Source organism: Carcharhinus amblyrhynchos, chromosome 10 (genome assembly GCF_965287045.1).
Source record: "Carcharhinus amblyrhynchos chromosome 10, sCarAmb.v2.hapA, whole genome shotgun sequence".
Taxonomy (NCBI): Eukaryota; Metazoa; Chordata; class Chondrichthyes; order Carcharhiniformes; family Carcharhinidae; genus Carcharhinus; species Carcharhinus amblyrhynchos.
In genome coordinates this window covers 105,289,346-105,308,158 of record NC_137333.1, presented here as the reverse complement: position 1 = coordinate 105,308,158, position 18,813 = coordinate 105,289,346, and the positions used below count along the sequence as shown (strand labels likewise).

The window sequence follows — 18,813 nt, the reverse complement described above, 5'->3', positions numbered from 1 at the left end:
TACATTTTTTTCACTCCATAATTAAACATTCCAAGGTGCTTCACGGAATAGCGATCAAACAAAATTTGACATCGAGCCGCAGGGAGAGATGTTAGGATTTGGTGATTACAAGCTTGGTCCTAGAGTTGGAGCATGTTAACGGAGCAGACAGAGGGACAGAAGCAGTGAGGTTCAGGGAGGACATTCTCAAGCTTAGGGTCCGGGTAGCTGACAGTCCAGCTGCCAAACATGGGGCACAAAGGGACCAAAACTGGAGATAGACAGAGGTGCTTTAAGGTTGGGGGAGGTGACAGCGATAGGGAAGGGCAAGACTACAGAGGAAGTTATCGAAGATATTGTTGGACTGAAAGCCCACCTAGGTCAACAAACACACAGGCTGTGCTAGGATACAGAGAGCACCGGTTTTGATGGTCTTGTGGAAGGTTGTTGGAGAGCTCTGGAGATAGTGAAAGTGGGAGGTCATAAAAGCATGAATGTTACAGCGGCTGGGTGAGCAGAGGTAGCTAGCCTTGGCGATGGATAGGACATGGGTCCAGAGGCTCACTTAGCGTCAAGTAAGTTGGCGAGGATGTCACAGTCTGGTTCAGCCCAAGACGGTGGCCAGCGAGGTGATGGGAAGCGAACGGAGTTTGCAGCAGGGAGCAAAGGCAATGGCTTCTACAGATAATAGTTGAAAGATCCCATACCTTCTTGACATCGTTATGCATGTATTTAGCGATCTGCTTGGCCAGTTCTGTTTTTCCTACATCAAACGAGAGAAACAAAGTCAATATCGAAGATACATTGTGGGAAATCTCAAAAGATGCTGAAGAGGCAGCTGACCAATCATCCAAAAAAATCCCACATCACAATCTCAATCATTTCTCAGAAGTTATGTCTGGACTTTGTTCTAGAAGTTTAGTCCGTTACCAAACAAACCTGAAGTGACAAGGAGGAAAATAATTTTTATTTTACAGTGAGTTATTGTGACCTGTGATATTATTTGTTTTACTCATTCACGGCTGGTCAGCATTTATTGTCCATCCCTAGTTGCCCTCAGAGGTCAGTTGAGAATCAGCCACATTGCTGTAGCTCCGGTGTCACATGTAGGCCAGACTGGGTAAGGACAGCAGATTTCCTTCCCTAAAGGACATTAGTAAACCAGATGATGAATCAACAATGGTTTCATGGTCGTCTTAATTCCAAATATTTTTGCCGTGGCGGGATTCGAATCCAGGTTCCCAGAACATTAGCCGAGTTTCTGGATTAATGGCTATCAATAATACCACTAGGCCATCGCCTTCCCCACAGGGAAGAAGATTCTACAGTAACTTTCAAATTGGAATTGGATAAATATTGGAAAACGGAATATTTGTGGGGAAATAGTGAAAGACCCTGGAGTTGGGAATAATTGAAAAACCACTTTCAAAGAGCCTGCACAGACATGAAGGGCTGAATGGCCTCCTTCTGTGCTGGATGATTCCATGAATTGGTCACTCTTTGTACAAAGAACATAGAATCCCAAGAGTGCAGAAGGAGACTATTCAGCCCATCGAGTCTACACCGACAACAATCCCAATTAGGCCCTATCTCTGTAACCCTACATATTTACTCTACTAATCTTCCTGACACTAGGTCAATTTTAGCACGGCCAATCCACCTAACCTGCACATCTTTGGACGATGGGAGGAAACTAGAGCACCCGGAGGAAACACATGCAGACAAAGGGAGAGCATGCAGACTCTGGGAATCAAACCCCTGACGCTGTGAGGCAGCACTGTGCCATCCCATGAAAGAATAAACAAAAACTGCAATTTTCTCTCGAGAAATACATTTTATATAAATAAATAAAATATGCATTTTTGTAGCGGCTTTCATGACCAGAGTTGGCAGCACTCTCGCCTCGGAGTCAGAGTTGAGAGTTCATGTCCCATTCCAGAAAATTGAGCACAAATTGAGCCGCACTTACGCAAGGATATTTTGGCCTTGGAGGGAGTGCAGAGGAAGTTTACTAGGCTGATACCGGAGTTGAGGGGGTTGAGCTATGAGGAGAGGCTGAATAAATTAGGCTTGTACTCGTTAGAGTTTAGAGGAATGAGGGGAGATCTCATTGAGACATATAAGACGATGAATGGGATGGATAGGATAGAGGTGGAGAGACTCTTCCCGCTCAGAAAGGACAGTAGGACTAGAGGGCACAGCCTCAAGATAAAGGGGGGGCGGTTTAGAATGGAGTTGAGGAGGAACTTCTTCACTCAAAGGGTGGTGAATCTCTGGAATTCTCTGCCCGTTGAGGTGGTGGAGGCTGCCTCGCTAAATATTTTTAAGACGCGGGTTGATGGGTTTTTGATAAGAGAGGGGATTAAGGGTTATGGGGAGAGGGCGGGAATATGGAACTGAGCCACGACAGATTAGCCATGATCTTATTGAATGGCGGGGCAGGCTCGAAGGGATAGATGGGCTACTCCTGCTCCTATTTCTTATGTAAAACTCAGGCTGACACACTCAGTACTGCTGGAGTACTGCATTGTTAGAGCTGCTAGCTTTCAAATCAGACTTTAAACTGAGGCCTGGCCTGCCCTCCCAGCATAAAAGATCCCGTGGAACTATTTCAAAGAGTAGGAAGGGAGTTCTTCGCACTGTCCTGGTCAATATTTATTCTTCAATCAATGGCTAGAGTTTACTTTCTGCGACAGAGATCCCCCACAGGGGAGAACTAGTGGGAATTTGCACTGCTTCTGTTGTGGGAGAGACCCCAAGTTATGGGGGTGGCACGGTGGCACAGTAGTTAGTTAGCACTGCTGCCTCACAACTCCAGGAAACGGGTTCAATTCCTGACTTGGGTCAACATCCATGTGGAGTTTGCATGTTCTCCCCATGTCTGTGTGTTTCCTCTGGGTGCCCTGGTTTCCTCCCACAGTCCAAAGCTGTGCGGGTTAGGTAGATTAGACATGCTAAATTAACCCTTAGTGTCCTGGGGTGTGATAGGTTAGAGGGATTAGCAGGGTAATGAAGTGGGGATAGAGCCTGGGTGGGATTGCGATTGGCGCAGACTCAATGGCCTCTTTCTGCACTGTAGGGTTTCTATGATTTTGATGATATGATGATCATTTCAGTGCACTTGGGTACTTAACTGGCCAATGTTGGGCCTTTCACTGGCTCAGGGACCATGGAAGATGAAATCCCACCCCTCAGCTGTGTCGGTCAATCAGAGGCCCGTAGCTAGCCACTGCCTTCAGCACCATTGGAAGTGGTGGCTGCTCCTGGTAATGCTTCAGGTCCTACGCAGAGGATCAGCACTCGGTCCCTGGAGTTGGGATGGGGGATGCAGAGAGGGGGTGCTGCAGAATGGGGGAGGGTCAGGGTCACTGGAGAGGGTGAGGCTGGATTCTTTCAGCAACTCCTCCCCTCCCCTCCCCCTCCATCGGCAGTGAGCTCTTTGACTGGGCACTGGCTGCCTGGAAACAAAACATACCCCTGTAGGTTGAGGAGTCTGGGTCTGTACTCGATGGAGTTTAGAAAGATGAGGGGAGATCTAATTGGAACTTACACAAGTGTAAGAGGCCTGGATAGAGTGGACATGGAGAGGATGTTTCCACTAGTAGGAGAGACTAGAACCTCAGAGTGAAGGGATGCTCCTTTAAAACTGAGATGAGAGTGCAGAATTCTGCATTCTCTTGTTTCCTTCTCTACGAATGGTATGTTTTGTCTGTATAGGGCACAAGAAACAATACTTTTCACTGTATGTTAATACATGTGACAATAAATCAAATCAAATGAGGGGGAATTTCTTCAGCCAGAGAGTGGTGAATCTGTGGAAGTTTTTGCTGCAGAAAGCTGTGGAAGCCAGGTCATTGAGTGTCTTTAAGACAGAAATAGATAGGTTCTTGATTAATAAGGGGATCAGAGATTATGGGTAGAAGGCAGGAGAATGAGAATGAGAAAAATATCAGCTATGATCGAATGGTGGAGCAGGCTCGATGGGCTGAATGGCCTAATTCTGCTCCTCTCTCTTATTGGTCTAATAGTTTCATAACGCAGTGGGCAAACCCCACAAGGTTTCCTGGGTGGGTTCAGGAGCCACGCTAGTTCAGAATCAACCACATTGTTCTGGAGCCACATGTAGGCCAGACTGGGTAAGGATGGCAGATTTCCTTCCCCAAAGGCCATTAAAGAACCAGATAGGTTTTTACAACAATCAATGAGAGTTTCATGGTCACCGTTACTGAGACTAGCTTTATATTACAGATTTTAAAACTAAATTTAAATTCCACCAGCTGTCTTGGTGGGATTTGAGCCCATGTTCCCAGAGCATTAGCCTGGGCCTCTGGATGACTAGTCCAGTGATGTTACTACAACACCACCACCTGCCCTGAAATTTCATAAAGATTGCCTTCCTGTAAACATTTTAACTCTGGGAAATCACCCCTCAGCCTTCTCTCTTCCACGGTGACAGGGACCCAGCCTCTCCAGTCTCTGTATGTTTTTATGGCCTTGTTAACCTGCGTCATTACGTTGAATCATTTGTGTGAGAGATCCCCTTGTCCCCCGTAGGTTTACCCTTTTCCAAAGTAACTTGCAAGCTCTCTATTTTTTTTTGCTGAAATATAATACCTCACTGTATCCATGTTGAAATTCATGTGCCAATTATGTGCCCATTTAGGCAGAGTTATTAGTATCTGCCAGCAGTTTGTTCCAGTCCCTCATGTTGTTGGCTGTAACTCCAGTTTGATATCGTCTGTAAATTCACAAATTGTGTTTCTGACTCCAAATAGTAAGCAATTGACGTGAGTTGTGAGTAGCTGGGGTCCCAGCACTGATCCTTGGAATCTAAGTGCTGCCAAAGAAGCCACGGGAAGAGTGAGGTTTGAAAGGAAAAGAAAGAATGAACACATTCCGTGCTGTTTGGAACAGTCAGCATTGACAATCTGGGCACACAGTAAATACTGAATATTTCCCTGCACAACTCTGGGCCAGTGTAGATTCTGAAATGTTGATCACACAGCTGACTAGCCAGTAGCTGCAGGTCTTAATAAATATAAAATAAATAACATAAGCAAATTTCCCCCAACCCCTCTGCCTCTGAACCCCCCCAACCCCTCTGATCCCTGAACCCACCCCAACCCCTCTGATCCCTGAACCCCCCTGTCAACCCCTCTGCCCCCTGAACCCCCCCACAACCCCTCTGATCCCTGAACCCCCACAACCCCTCTGCCCCCTGAACCCCCCCACAACCCCTCTGCCCCCTGAACCCCCCCACAACCCCTCTGCCCCCTGAACCCCCCCACAACCCCTCTGCCCCCTGAACCCCCCCACAACCCCTCTGATCCCTGAAGCCCCCCACAACCCCTCTGATCCCTGAACCCCCCCCCAACCCCTCTGATCCCTGAACCCCCCACAACCCCTCTGATCCCTGAACCCCCCCACAACCCCTCTGATCCCTGAACCCCCCACAACCCCTCTGCCCCCTGAACCCCCCCACAACCCCTCTGATCCCTGAAGCCCCCCACAACCCCTCTGATCCCTGAACCCCCCCCCAACCCCTCTGATCCCTGAACCCCCCACAACCCCTCTGATCCCTGAACCCCCCCACAACCCCTCTGATCCCTGAACCCCCCCCAACCCCTCTGCCCCCTGAACCCCCCCACAACCCCTCTGATCCCTGAACCCCTCCCAACCCCTCTGATCCCTGAACCCCCCCACAACCCCTCTGATCCCTGAACCCCCCCACAACCCCTCTGATCCCTGAACCCCCCCAAACCCTCTGCCCCTGAACCCACCCAACCCCTCTGCCCCTGAACACCCCCAACCTCTCTGCCCCCTGAACCCCCCCACAACCCCTCTGATCCCTGAACCCCCCCCACAACCCCTCTGATCCCTGAACCCCCCCCAACCCCTCTGATCCCTGAACCCCCCCACAACCCCTCTGATCCCTGAACCCCCCCACAACCCCTCTGATCCCTGAACCCCCCCCACAACCCTCTGCCCCAAACCCAACCCAACCCTCTGCCCCCTGAACCCGCCAACCCTCTGCCCCTGAACCCACCCCAGTCCCTGTGACCCCTGAACCCACCCCAGCCCCTCTGACCCCTGAACCCACCACAGCCCCTCTGACCCTGGAACCCACCCCAGTCCCTCTGACCCCTGAACCCACCACAGCCCCTCTGCCCCCGAACCCAACCCAGTCCCTCTGCCCCCTGAACCCACCACAGCCCCTCTCACCCCAAGCCCCCCCAACCCCTCTGATCTCTGAAGCCACCCCACTCCCTCTGACCCCTGAACCCACCCCAGTCCCTCTGACCCCTGAACCCACCCCAGCCCCTCTGACCCCAAACCTACCCCAACCCCTCTAGCCTCTGAACCTATCCCCCCAGTTCGGTAGACAACCATCAGCGTACCTCTGCACCGCTCAAACTCTGACCTCATGAGCATTTTAATCTGAACCACACGAATGGCCGTGCCGTCAGCTGTCACTGCCAAAAACTCTGGAATTCCCTCCCTAAGATTTTCCGCCTCTCTACTCTCCTTTCCTTTAAGGTGCTCGATCACCCAACATTTGGTTTTCTGTCCTTATACCTCTTTATGTGGTTCAGGGTCCAATTCAGTGCCTTTGGACAGTATTTGGAGGCCATTTGGTCCACTGACTCCCTGACAGATCATCTTACCCAGGCCCACACATCTTGGCACACGAAGGGGTAATTTAGCATGGCCAATCCACGTAACACACACATCTTCGGACTGTGGGAGGAAACTGGAGCACGCGGAGGATGCCCTACAGGCACGGGAAGAACGTGCAGACTCCACACAGGGAGTGACCCGAGGCGGGAATTGAACCCGGGTCCCTGGCGTTGCGAGGCAGCAGTGCTAACCACTGTGCCCTCGTACTGCACTACATGACAGTGCAATTCCTGTGTTACACAGCGTGAGTGAGTAGCTGCAGTTGGATGAATGACCAAGGGTGTCACTATTGAGCAACTACAATGGCACACAGACATGTAAAGAGAAATACAAGGTGATATTAGACAAGGGCCAGGACAGAGCAACAAATAGTTAAAATAATATTAAAAAGCAAATCCCAAATCTACTGGTTTTAATGTAGGGAAATAAACATAACGAAATAATTTGCTGGGCTGTGGAGAAAGAGTGGGGATTGGGATATATTGAATCAAATGTTCAGAGAGCCAGCACAGACACAACTGGCTGAATGGTCTTCTCTTGGGCTCCATTATTCCGGGAAAGATAGGTACAGCACAGGGTTAGATACAGAGTAAAGCTCTCTCCACACTATTCCCATCAATAACTCCCAGGACAGGGACAGCACAGGGTTAGATACAGAGTAAAGCTCCCTCTACACTGTCCCCCATCAAACACTCCCAGGACAGGTACAGCACGGGGTTAGATACAGAGTAAAGCTCCCTCTACACTGTCCCCCATCAAACACTCCCAGGACAGGTACAGCACGGGGTTAGATACAGAGTAAAGCTCTCTCCACACTATTCCCATCAATAACTCCCAGGACAGGTACAGCATGGGGTTAGATACAGAGTAAAGCTCCCTCTACACTGTCCCCCATCAAACACTCCCAGGACACATACAGCATGGGGTTAGATACAGAGTAAAGCTCCCTCTACACTGTCCCCCATCAAACACTCCCAGGACACATACAGCATGGGGTTAGATACAGAGTAAAGCTCCCTCTACACTGTCCCCATCAAACACTCCCAGGACAGGTACAACACAGGGTTAGGTACAGAGTAAAGCTCCCTCTACACTGTCCCCCCATCAAACACTCCCAGGACAGGTACAGCACGGGGTTAGGTACAGAGTAAAGCTCCTTCTACATTGTCCCCATCAAACACTCCCAGGACAGGTACAGCACAGGGTTAGGTACAGAGTAAAGCTCCTTCTACATTGTCCCCATCAAACACTCCCAGGACAGGTACAGCATGGGGTTAGGTACAGAGTAAAGCTCCTTCTACATTGTCCCCCATCAAACACTCCCAGGACAGGTACAGCATGGGGTTAGATACAGAGTAAAGCTCCCTCTACATTGTCCCCATCAAACACTCCCAGGACAGGGACAGCACGGGGTTAGGTACAGAGTAAAGCTCCTTCTACACTGTCCCCCATCAAACACTCCCAGGACAGGTACAGCATGGGGTTAGATACAGAGTAAAGCTCCGTCTACATTGTCCCCATCAAACACTCCCAGGACAGGTACAGCACGGGGTTAGATACAGAGTAAAGCTCCCTCTACAGTTCCCATCCATCACTTCCAGGACAGGGACAGCACGGGGTTAGGTACAGACTAAAGCTCCTTCTACACTGTCCCCCATCAAACACTCCCAGGACAGGTACAGCATGGGGTTAGATACAGAGTAAAGCTCCGTCTACATTGTCCCCATCAAACACTCCCAGGACAGGTACAGCACGGGGTTAGATACAGAGTAAAGCTCCCTCTACAGTTCCCATCCATCACTTCCAGGACAAACCAGGAGATATTAGTGGAACCCACAAACAATCAGTGTCAGGTTTGTTGCAAAAGCATGGAGAGGTTAGTCATACAGCCCAACTTCTGTGCCCATCTTAATTTGGTTTATTTATTCAAACTGACATTGTTTGATTCCCTGCACAATATTTGCTCTGTCAGTGACGGCCCCTTAGCCCTGATTGTCGGAACTTGTTTCCTTGTCTAACGTGGCATCAGAATTGTGTCAAATGTGCAGCACAGAAGCAGGTATTTCACCCTTTATGATCCATGCTGGTACTTACGTCTCACACAATCTCCCATCTTATTTCATCCACTCACTCTACAAATTCCTTTTCCCTTCACTACCTTCCCAAATGCATCTCTCCCAGTGTTAGTGAGTTCCACATTCTCACCACTCTCGGGTAAAGAGGTTTTTCCTGAAGTCCTAATTTGATTGATTAATGTCTATCTTTTGTGTAGAATGACTGGGCGAATGTGGGCAGCTTAGGACTGCTGCCTCACAGTGTCAGGGACCTGGGTTCGATTCCCGGCTTGATTCTGTGGGGACTCTGACTACACTTCCACAGCCATGGCAAAGCAGCCAGTGTAATCAAGAACCTCACACACTCTGGCCATTCTCTCTTCCACCTTCTTCCGGCGGGAAAAAGATACAAAAGTCTGAGGTCATATAACCAACTGACTCACGAACAGCTCCTTCCCTGCTGCTGTCAGACTTTTGAATGGACCTACCTCGCATTAAGTTGATCTTTCTCTACACCCTAGCTATGACTGTAACACTACATTCTGCACTCTCTCGTTTCTTTCTCTATGAATGGTATGTTTTGTCTGTATAGTGCGCAAGAAACAATACTTTTCACTGTCTGTTAATACATGTGACAATAATAAATCAAATCAAATCAACTCAAAAGGAGAAACTGTTTCCACTGGCAGGAAGGTAGTTAACCAGAGAACAAAGATCAGGGATAATTGACCAAAAAGAGGCAGGGTAAATGTGGTGATTTTTTTTCCCCACACAGCAGGGTACGGTGATCCAGAATGCTCACTTCAAGGGGGCAGTGGAAACAGATTCAATACTTTTGAAAGAGAACTGATAAATTCTTGAAAAGGAAAAACTTGCACTGTGTTTAGGGAAGAGCAGGGGAGAGAGTGGGACTAACTGGATATCCAATTCAAAGCTTTGGCAAAGAGTCATCTGGACTCACATCTGTTGGAAGGTGTTTTGAGAGACAGGATCCACAGGCATTTAGGGACAGTCAGGTTTGTGAATGGAAAATCGCGTCTCACAAATTTGATGGAGTTTTTTTGAAGGGGTAACCAAGAAGGTAGATGAGGGCAGTGCAGTTGATATTGTCTACATAGATTTTAGCAAGGCCTTTGACAATATACCACATGGTATGTTGTTGCACAAGGTTAAATCTCACAGGATCCAGGGTGAGTATATAAATGGATGCAAAATTGGCTTCTTAACAGAAGCCAGAGGGTGTTTGTAGAGAATTGTTTTACAAACTGGAGGCCTGTGACCAGAGGTGTGCCCCAGGGATCAGTGCTGAGTCCACTGTTATTTGTCATTTATATTAATGATTTGGATGGGAATACAGGAGGCATGGTTACTAAGTTAGCAGATGACATTAAGATTGGTGGCATAGTGGACAGTGAAAAAAAAGTTATCTCCGATTACAATGGGATCTTATCAATTGGGCCAGTGGGCCAATTGGTAGATGGAGTTTAATTCAGACAAACGCGAGGTAATGCATTTTGGTAGATTGAACCAGGGCAGGACTTACTCAGTTAATGGTAGGGCACTGGGGAGAGTTACAGAACAAAGAGATCTAGGGGTACAAGTTCATAGCTCCTTGAAAGTGGAGTCACAGGTGGACAGAGTGATGAAGAAGGCATTCGGCAAGCTTGATTTCATTGGTCAGAACATTGAATACAGGAGATGGAATGTCTTGTTGAAGTTGTACAAGACATTGGTAAGGCCACACTTGTACTGCTGTCAATTCTGGTCACCCTATTATAGGAAGGATATTATTCGACTAGAAAGAGTGCAGAAAACATTTACTAGGATGCTACCGGGACTTGATGCATTAAGTTAGAAGGAGAAGCTGGATAGACTGGGACATTTTTCTCTGGAGCGTAGGAAGCTGAGGGGTGATCTTATAGAGGTCTATAAAATAATGAGGGGCATAGATCAGCTAGATAGTCACTATCTTTTCCCAAAGGTAGGGGAGTCTAAAACTAGAGGGCATAGGTTTAAGGTGACCTCATTATTAATTAAAAATCTGTCCGTCTCCTCCTCGAATTGACTCAATGTCCCGGCATCCACAGCACTCTGGGGTAGCGAATTCCACAGATTCACAACCCTTTGAGAGAAGTAGTTTCTCCTCATCTCTGTTTTAAATTTGCAAACCCTTATCCTAAAATTAAGGTCTCTTGTTCCAGATTACCCCAGAAGAGGAAACATCCTCTCTAATTCTACTTTGTCAATCCCCTTTAGCATTTTGCACACCTCAATTAAATACCCCTTGTTACAATCATAGAATCCCTACAGTACAGAAGGCCATTCAGCCCATCAATCCCACCCAGGCCCTTTTCCTGTAACCCCACATATTTACCCTCCTAATTTACCCCTGACACTAGGGTCAACTTAGCATGGCCAATCCACCTAACCCACACATCTATGGACTGTGGGAGGAAACCGGCGCACCCGGAGGAAACGCACGCAGACATAGGGAGAAAGTGGAAACTCCACACAGACAGTGACCCAAGCCGAGAATCAAACCCAGGTCCCTGGCGCTGTGAGACAGCGGTTGGACTTTAACCTGGTTTGCGAGATTTCTTGCTTTGTACAGGAGCAGCAACGCTTCCCTACTTTTATACTCTATTCCTTCAGCACTAAATGTCGAAATTCCCTTTGCCTTCCTTATTACCTGCTGTAGCATACTGGTCTGTGACTCATGCATCGGGACACCCAGATCCCTCTGCACCGAAGCGTCTCTCCATTTGGGTAATAAGTTGCCTTTCTATTTGACATGACCTCACACTTATCCACATTAAATTTCATTCTGGCCCGCTCACCGAACCTATTTATATCCGTTTGTAAACTTCTTATTTCCTCATTACAACTTACTATCCCACCTAATGTAGTGTTGTCTGCAAATCTGGCTACGGTTCATTCTATCCCTGTATCAGAGTCGTTGATATCGATTGCAAACATCTGGAAAGAGTGAAGGAGAATCGTGGGAAATAGCGAAGGAGTTAAAAGCTTTTGGTTCATGTTCCTTCTTGTGTAGGGGCTGGGGCATAATCAGGAGAACCTTCTGTGCCAGACAGCAAATGGTTTCAGCGTCATTTAATTTAACAATTACCAATTCCAGACGACCCGAGGAAGAGGAAGACTAGCGGGTGTTCTTCATCCGCCCAACCATTCTCCTTTCTTCGGATAGCTGCATTTAGGGAAAAAAAAGAGAGAGAAGAGCGAATGAGAGAGGGGAAGGAATTATGTCTAAAATCGATTCCTCACTATCCACCCCCCCCTCCCCACCCTACAATTATCACTAAGTATACATGATGTTCTACCGTCTTCATCCCACGCAAAAAGGCACCAGTAACCATTAGTCCATCAGAGATTTCATTAAGGAGCAGAGCCCAGGAGGAGCCAAATTGAGTTTGTATGGATCTCGTGAGCCTGCCCTCACAGTTATGCGGATAAACAGCGTGGTGTCTGCCGAGGCACGCACTCGCCGTTGCCAGGGAGACGGGATCGACAGCGAGTATGGGGTGGGGGATATGGGAGGAAAGGGCGCACACGCGCACACACACACACACACACAAAACAGAAAGCCACCGGCCGCAACCTTCTAACGCAAAGATTAATAATAAAAAATAATAATAATAATCTCCTGACATTTTCTTTCTCTGTTTCACTGGAAGGACATGTGCTCAGTCTCAGGGTGACTCTCTCCGCACTGACTGGCAGTGTGCACTAAATCGGATTTCACTAAACCTGAAATGCTTGAATAATAGGAACTTGATTGGATTACTATGATAAATTCATGTCAGTCCTTAATCTTTTCAAATGTACCAGAGGATAGAATCCTTTTTATATTCGCTTTCTTTGTCTGTGCGCGTGTCACAGCCACTGGCAAGACTTTTACGTGGAAGATTTAATATTTAGCTTCACGACTGGGGAAGGGAATCTAACAGTGGCCAGTCACCCCTTCCCCGCTCCTCACCGCGCAGGGCATGGGGACGAAGCCCCGACAGATATACTTTGTGCTTAGTGTCGGAAATAAACAATACTATCGCCCCGCGAACCCCCCTTCCCACTGCAGTTGGGTGCTCCTCCTGCGACAGGTGTTAGTGTGGCCCAGTGGGATCACTTTCTTGTCTCTCAGTCAGAAGATCATGTGTGGTCACCCCAGAGCACTGAGCATGCAAGCCACATGGACATGCTCAGTGCAGTAGTGAGGGAGTGACGCACTGTCAGAGGGTCAGTGCTGAGGGAGTGACGCACTGTCAGAGGGTCAGTGCTGAGGGAGTGACGCACTGTCAGAGGGTCAGTGCTGAGGGAGTGACGCACTGTCAGAGGGTCAGTGCTGAGGGAGTGCCGCACTGTCAGAGGGTCAGTGCTGAGGGAGTGACGCACTGTCAGAGGGTCAGTGCTGAGGGAGTGACGCACTGTCAGAGGGTCAGTGCTGAGGGAGTGACGCACTGTCAGAGGGTCAGTGCTGAGGGAGTGCCGCACTGTCAGAGGGTCAGTGCTGAGGGAGTGCCGCACTGTCAGAGGGTCAGTGCTGAGGGAGTGCCGCACTGTCAGAGGGTCGGTGCTGAGGGAGTGCCGCACTGTCAGAGGGTCGGTGCTGAGGGAGTGCCGCACTGTCAGAGGGTCGGTGCTGAGGGAGTGCCGCACTGTCAGAGGGTCAGTACTGAGGGAGTGACGCACTGTCAGAGGGTCAGTACTGAGGGAGCGCCGCACTGTCAGAGGGTCAGTACTGAGGGAGCGCCGCACTGTCAGAGGGTCAGTACTGAGGGAGTGCCGCACTGTCAGAGGGTCGGTGCCGAGGGAGTGCCGCACTGTCAGAGGGTCGGTGCCGAGGGAGTGCCGCACTGTCAGAGGGTCGGTGCCGAGGGAGTGCCGCACTGTCAGAGGGTCAGTGCTGAGGGAGTGCAGCACTCTCAGAGGTATTATCTTTTGGATGAAGTTTACCCAGTCTGTCAAATACAATGTGTTCAGGTGGTGAATGTTGAAAGGTCTTTATAAGACCCTTGTCAGGCCTCATTTGGAGTACTGTGCGCAGTTCTGGTCGCCTCACTATAGGAAAGACGTAGAAGCTATTGAAAGGGTACAGAGGAGATTTACAAGGATGTTGCCTGGACTGGGAGGCATGCCTTATGAAGTTAGGTTGAGGGAGCTGGGACTCTTTTCCCTGGAGAGACGAAGGTTGAGAGGCGACCTGATAGAAGTTTATAAAATGTTGAGAGGAATAGATAGGGTGGATTCTCAGAGGCTATTTCCCCGGGTTGAAATGGTCACTACGAGAGGACACAGATTTAAGGTGCGGGGAGGAAAGTACAGAAGTGATGTTAGCGGTAAGTTTTTCACTCAGAGGGTGGTGAGTGAATGGAATCGGCTGCCGTCAGTGGTGGCGGGGGCGAACTCGCTGGGGTCTTTTAGAAGACTTCTGGATGAGTATATGGGGTTTAATGGGATTGGGGGTTATAGATAGGTCTATAGATTGGTAGGTGTTGATGTGATCGGCGCAACTCGTGGGCCGAAGAGCCTGTTTGTGCTGTAGTGTTCTATGTTCTATGATTCTGTGGAAATATTCAGTGGACAATATCCTGCTTGCTGCTCAGTAAACCTCTCTCAACCAACATTACCAAAAGGTAACCTGATTAACGACTGATAGTTTGTGGGATGGTGACTGATTTGTCTGCCTCAGGACTAACAACAACTGCAATTCACAAGTCACTCAGTGTCTGCAAAGCAGTTTGGCACAGCGACTGTGAAAATGCTCGCATCAATCTATTTCCTTTTGCTCTTTCTGGTATTTTATGTGAATACACTTCAAACATTAGGGGTGGAATTTTTCAGCAACGCTTGCCCCAAAACTGGAAAATCCCACCCGAAGCCAATGAACCTTAGCATGTCACTCACCTGATGAAGGCGCAGTGCTCCGAAAGCTCACGATTCCAAATAAACCTGTTGGACTTTAACCTGGTGTTGTGAGGATTCTCACTGTGCTCAGCCCAGTATAACTCCACATCTTGGTTTAACATCTCATCAGAAATCTGACGCCTCTGACAGTGCAGCACTCCCTCAGTGCTGGCATTGGGAGTTGGATTTTGTGCTCAAACCCCTGGAATAGGGGATTTGAATATCCAATTTAAGAACATAAGAACATAAGAAATAGGAGCAGGAGTAGGCCATCTGGCCCTTCGAGCCTGCCCCGCCATTCAATAAGATCATGGCTGATCTGTCGTGGCTCAGTTCCACATTCCCGCCCTCTCCCCATAACCCTTAATCCCCTCTCTTATCAAAAACCCATCAACCCGCTTCTTAAAAATATTTAGCGAGGCAGCCTCCACCACTTCAACGGGCAGAGAATTCCAGAGATTCACCACCCTTTGAGTGAAGAAGTTCCTCCTCAACTCCGTTCTGAACCGCCCCCCCTTTATCTTGAGGCTGTGCCCCCTAGTCCTACTGTCTTTTTTGAGCGGGAAGAGTCTTTCCACCTCTATCCTATCCATCCCATTCATCATCTTATACGGAAGAGGTGAGTGTGTTACACACTGAGTCAGGGCTAACAGCATAGTGGATAAATTCCTGTTGGAAAAGGTGTGAGCCCTGAATCAGAATCAGATAGCAAGAGGTCACTTCTTGCTGGGGCCACTAAAACCTATTTTACTTCATTGGCTTTCCCATAGGGTCTGACGAAAGGTTTTATGAGTGAAGTTAGCTCGATATTGATTCTCATCAATACAATGGATTACTTTACAAAGATCAATATGGGGGCTAGGGGAGTGGGGGAGGGCAGAGGGGCAGAGAGTGGCGGGGGGTGGAGGGGGGCATGGGGGTGGAGGGGCGGGGGGACAGAGAGGAATGGGGAGCTGGAGGGGAGCGGGGGTGGGGGTGGTGGAGTAGAGGGGGTGGAAGGGAGCGGGGGGGGGCAGAAGGGAGCGCGGGGGTGGGGGGTAGTGACTCAAGGCCGGAATTGAACCCAGGTCCCTGGCACTGTGAAGCAGCAGTCCTAACCCCCGGGCTACCATGCCGCCCCAAATACATAACAATTTCAACACAACATCTCATAGAATCAGAGAATCATTGAATTATAAAATCCTTCCTGTGCAGAAGGAGACCATTCGGTCCATCAAGTTCACTTTCCCCATTATCCCCATAATCCTCAATACTTTAGACACCAACCCTCAGTGTTACTCTCTTCACTCTCCCCTTCCCCATTCTGATTTCTCCTTTCCTGGCTCACAGTTCTGCAGCCCTGACTCCTCACTCTGGTAAACGCAGGTCTACATTAATATCTGCGGGATAGAATGAGAGAATTTTACAGCCAACATCATTTGCATTTGGTAAAAGAGGACATTACGATAAGGTTGGTCAAAGGAGCAACTTAAAGGAGAAGAAAGAGACGGAGAGGTTTAGGGAGCAATTTGAGTTCAGGGCCAGGCTGCCGACGGTGTGGTGAACATCAGGAATGCACAAGAGATCACAACTGGAGGAGGGTGGAAGTCTTGGAGGGTTGTCAGGCTGGAAGAGATTATGGAGATTAGGAAGGATGAGGGCGTGGAAGGATTAGAATATGTCCCAAATTCCAACCTCTGCAGACAGGGAGAACAGCCACTCAGCAACAACTCTGTCAATCCCGACAGAAGTTTTTCAGCTGTTTCAATGAGATTACTGCTCATTCTTCTAAATTCTAGTCAGCTTTGATAAGTTCTAGTCAAAGTCTCCTCACAGGACAACCCTTGCCTGTCAAAAATCAATCCAGTGAACCTTTGCCACCCAAACTCTGAGGCTGGCAGGCAAAGAAACCAAAACTACACTTACAATATCAGGTCTTCTCAACCAGTAACCAGTGTTCCTCCAGAGGACCTGGAGGAAACCCACACAGACACAGGAAGAACTGCAAACTCCACAGTGACAGTGACCCAAGCTGGGAATCGAACCCGGATCCCTGGCGCTGTGAGGCAGCAGTGCTAACCACTGTGCCACCATGCAGCCCACTACTGTGAAGCAGCTTGGGCCATACTCACTGTGTTAAAGGTTCTATGTAATTTGCCAGGAAGGATGTTCTGAAGTCATAAAAGGAGTCATACAAAAACAAGTGTTTTTAATCTTCATTTTTACCCTTTTTCCTCTCCTGCCAGGCGCCCTCCCTCTGCTCCAGTGTACATCCCATCAGGGTGTTCTATGTGAAGTGGACAGTACGAACATAATGTGTTCTAGGGTCTTGTGTTGAGTGATGGGTGTATAAAACTTCCATCTTGCCCTGTCAACAAGGGCTGTCCTTGGGTTGGACGATCTGAACCCGGGCCCTGCAGCTGCCAACCCGTGGGAAATGTACATCTCTTTGAGGCTCAGGTCTTTGAACTGCCTTTGGCGAGGCACCAGCAGCCTCTTGGAGACATCCACTGTCTCCCGTGTCCACATCTGGCCAAAACCAGCAAACAAAGGCCCCCAATTACAGGGGAACCCCGACAGTTAAAGAATTTATAAATTGTGAAGAGATCAAGAGATCATGTGTTCAAGGAACATGGCCCAGGACAGTACCCCAGTGTGTATAGCAGAGGAACATTTCAACACAAACAGTCTCCCCTGCCATTTATGGCCTTCCTCCCACACCTTAAGAATTGGCATCCCCAACCAAGGGGGGAAAGAGAGTCACATCCCAATGGATAAATGAGGGATGGTGGGAGAAAGGGTATTGTGCAGTTCAGGTTATGCGCAGACAAAGGGGCAGCTGTCTCTTTAAATGGTCGATGCTGGCCTGCTTAAGGCAGAAAGAAAATTTGCCCCCAAATTTGATTAGTATCCCACAGCTCGCCATGAACCCGCCCGTCTAATGTGTACAGACACCACCTGTGTCAGATCTGTGCCCGGCCCATTCATCAAGCCTTAGCCAATTAGCACAGGCCTAATGGCCTGAACCATTTGCAGCTGGTTTTAGCAGCGAGGGGAGGGGGGGTTGCTGGTAGTTGGGGCGAGGACACTGATTGATGGAGGAGCCTGCACAAAACAGCAAATGAAATAACAGAAAGACAATAGCAAAAAGGCAGGGGCTGCCTGGTGACGCTGGGTGAGAGAGAGAGAGAGGGGCTGGGACAGAGGAAGTGTTCACAGGGGGTTTGTCCATGTCACTTCAGGCAGACCTCATCTGTCATGTGCCCCAGTCCAAATCTTATTAAGCAGAATGTGACCAGGCTCCCTTATTGTTACTGAACCAATTTGTCCTTGTAAGTAAACACTGGGGTGATGTGATGTTTCTGTCCCAACTCCTCACTGCCATTTAGCTCAGAATTTGAATGACTGAAATTGAAGAGAACAGATGGATTGAAACTTCCTTTCTACATTGAATTACGCAGCAAGAAAGAGACCATTCAGTCCAATAGATTCATGCCAGGGTTTAACCTCCACACGTCCACCCCTTTCATCAAATTCTATCCTCTCCCACGTGTTTAATCAGCTTCCTTCCTGAGGCGCATTGGCCATGCTAAATTGCCCCTTAATGTCCTGGGATGCGTAGGTCAGAGAGATTAGTGGGGTAAATGTGTGGGATTACGGGGATAGGCCCGAGTGGGATTGTTTTTCGGTACAGAGTTGATGGGCCAAATGGCCTCTTTCTACATTGTAGGGGCTTTATTATTCCTTCCCCCTTCCAGGTGTCTACACCATTCACCTTAACCAGTCCCCATGGGAGCAAGTTTCACATTCTCTGAAATGTTGAATTTATTGGTGACTCAGGTTGAGTGCGGAGCTGAGAGAGGCTGTGTTGTCTTTACAGCAGAGAAGCAGAAGGGGATGCTTAGTCGAGCTTATCAACAGGTGGAGGAGTTTTTGCTGGAACGCACAGGGTGACGATGTTGGTTAGTGGCAGCAACATGGATAGGGTCTAGATTTGGACTGCTGCACAAATAGAAACAATTGCTGAGAACCTCTCACCATGCCCGGAGTTGGGATTCTCCAGTCCCGCTGCGGTGAATGGAGTTTTGGCTGAGGGCTAAATTCTCCGTTCTCAGTGAGCGGGAAGGGACAAGGTTGGAGAATCCTATCTGTCCAGACCTACCCTATCAAACAATGTGGGTCAACACTGGACTGCAGCGATTCA

General features: G+C 48.8%; 1 protein-coding gene across 1 annotated transcript in view; it reads right to left on the bottom strand.

Annotated features, from left to right (window-relative positions):
• clpb (ClpB family mitochondrial disaggregase) overlaps nucleotides 1-18,813 on the bottom strand; it is a 107,795-nt gene that overhangs the window by 20,560 nt on the left and 68,422 nt on the right. Inside the window, exons 8-9 of the mRNA XM_080197713.1 lie at nucleotides 11,839-11,916; nucleotides 687-742 (exon numbers count right to left, since the gene is read on the bottom strand). Of these exons, the coding sequence (XP_080053839.1) occupies nucleotides 687-742; nucleotides 11,839-11,916 (134 nt within the window). The remainder of the gene's footprint in view (nucleotides 1-686; nucleotides 743-11,838; nucleotides 11,917-18,813) is intronic.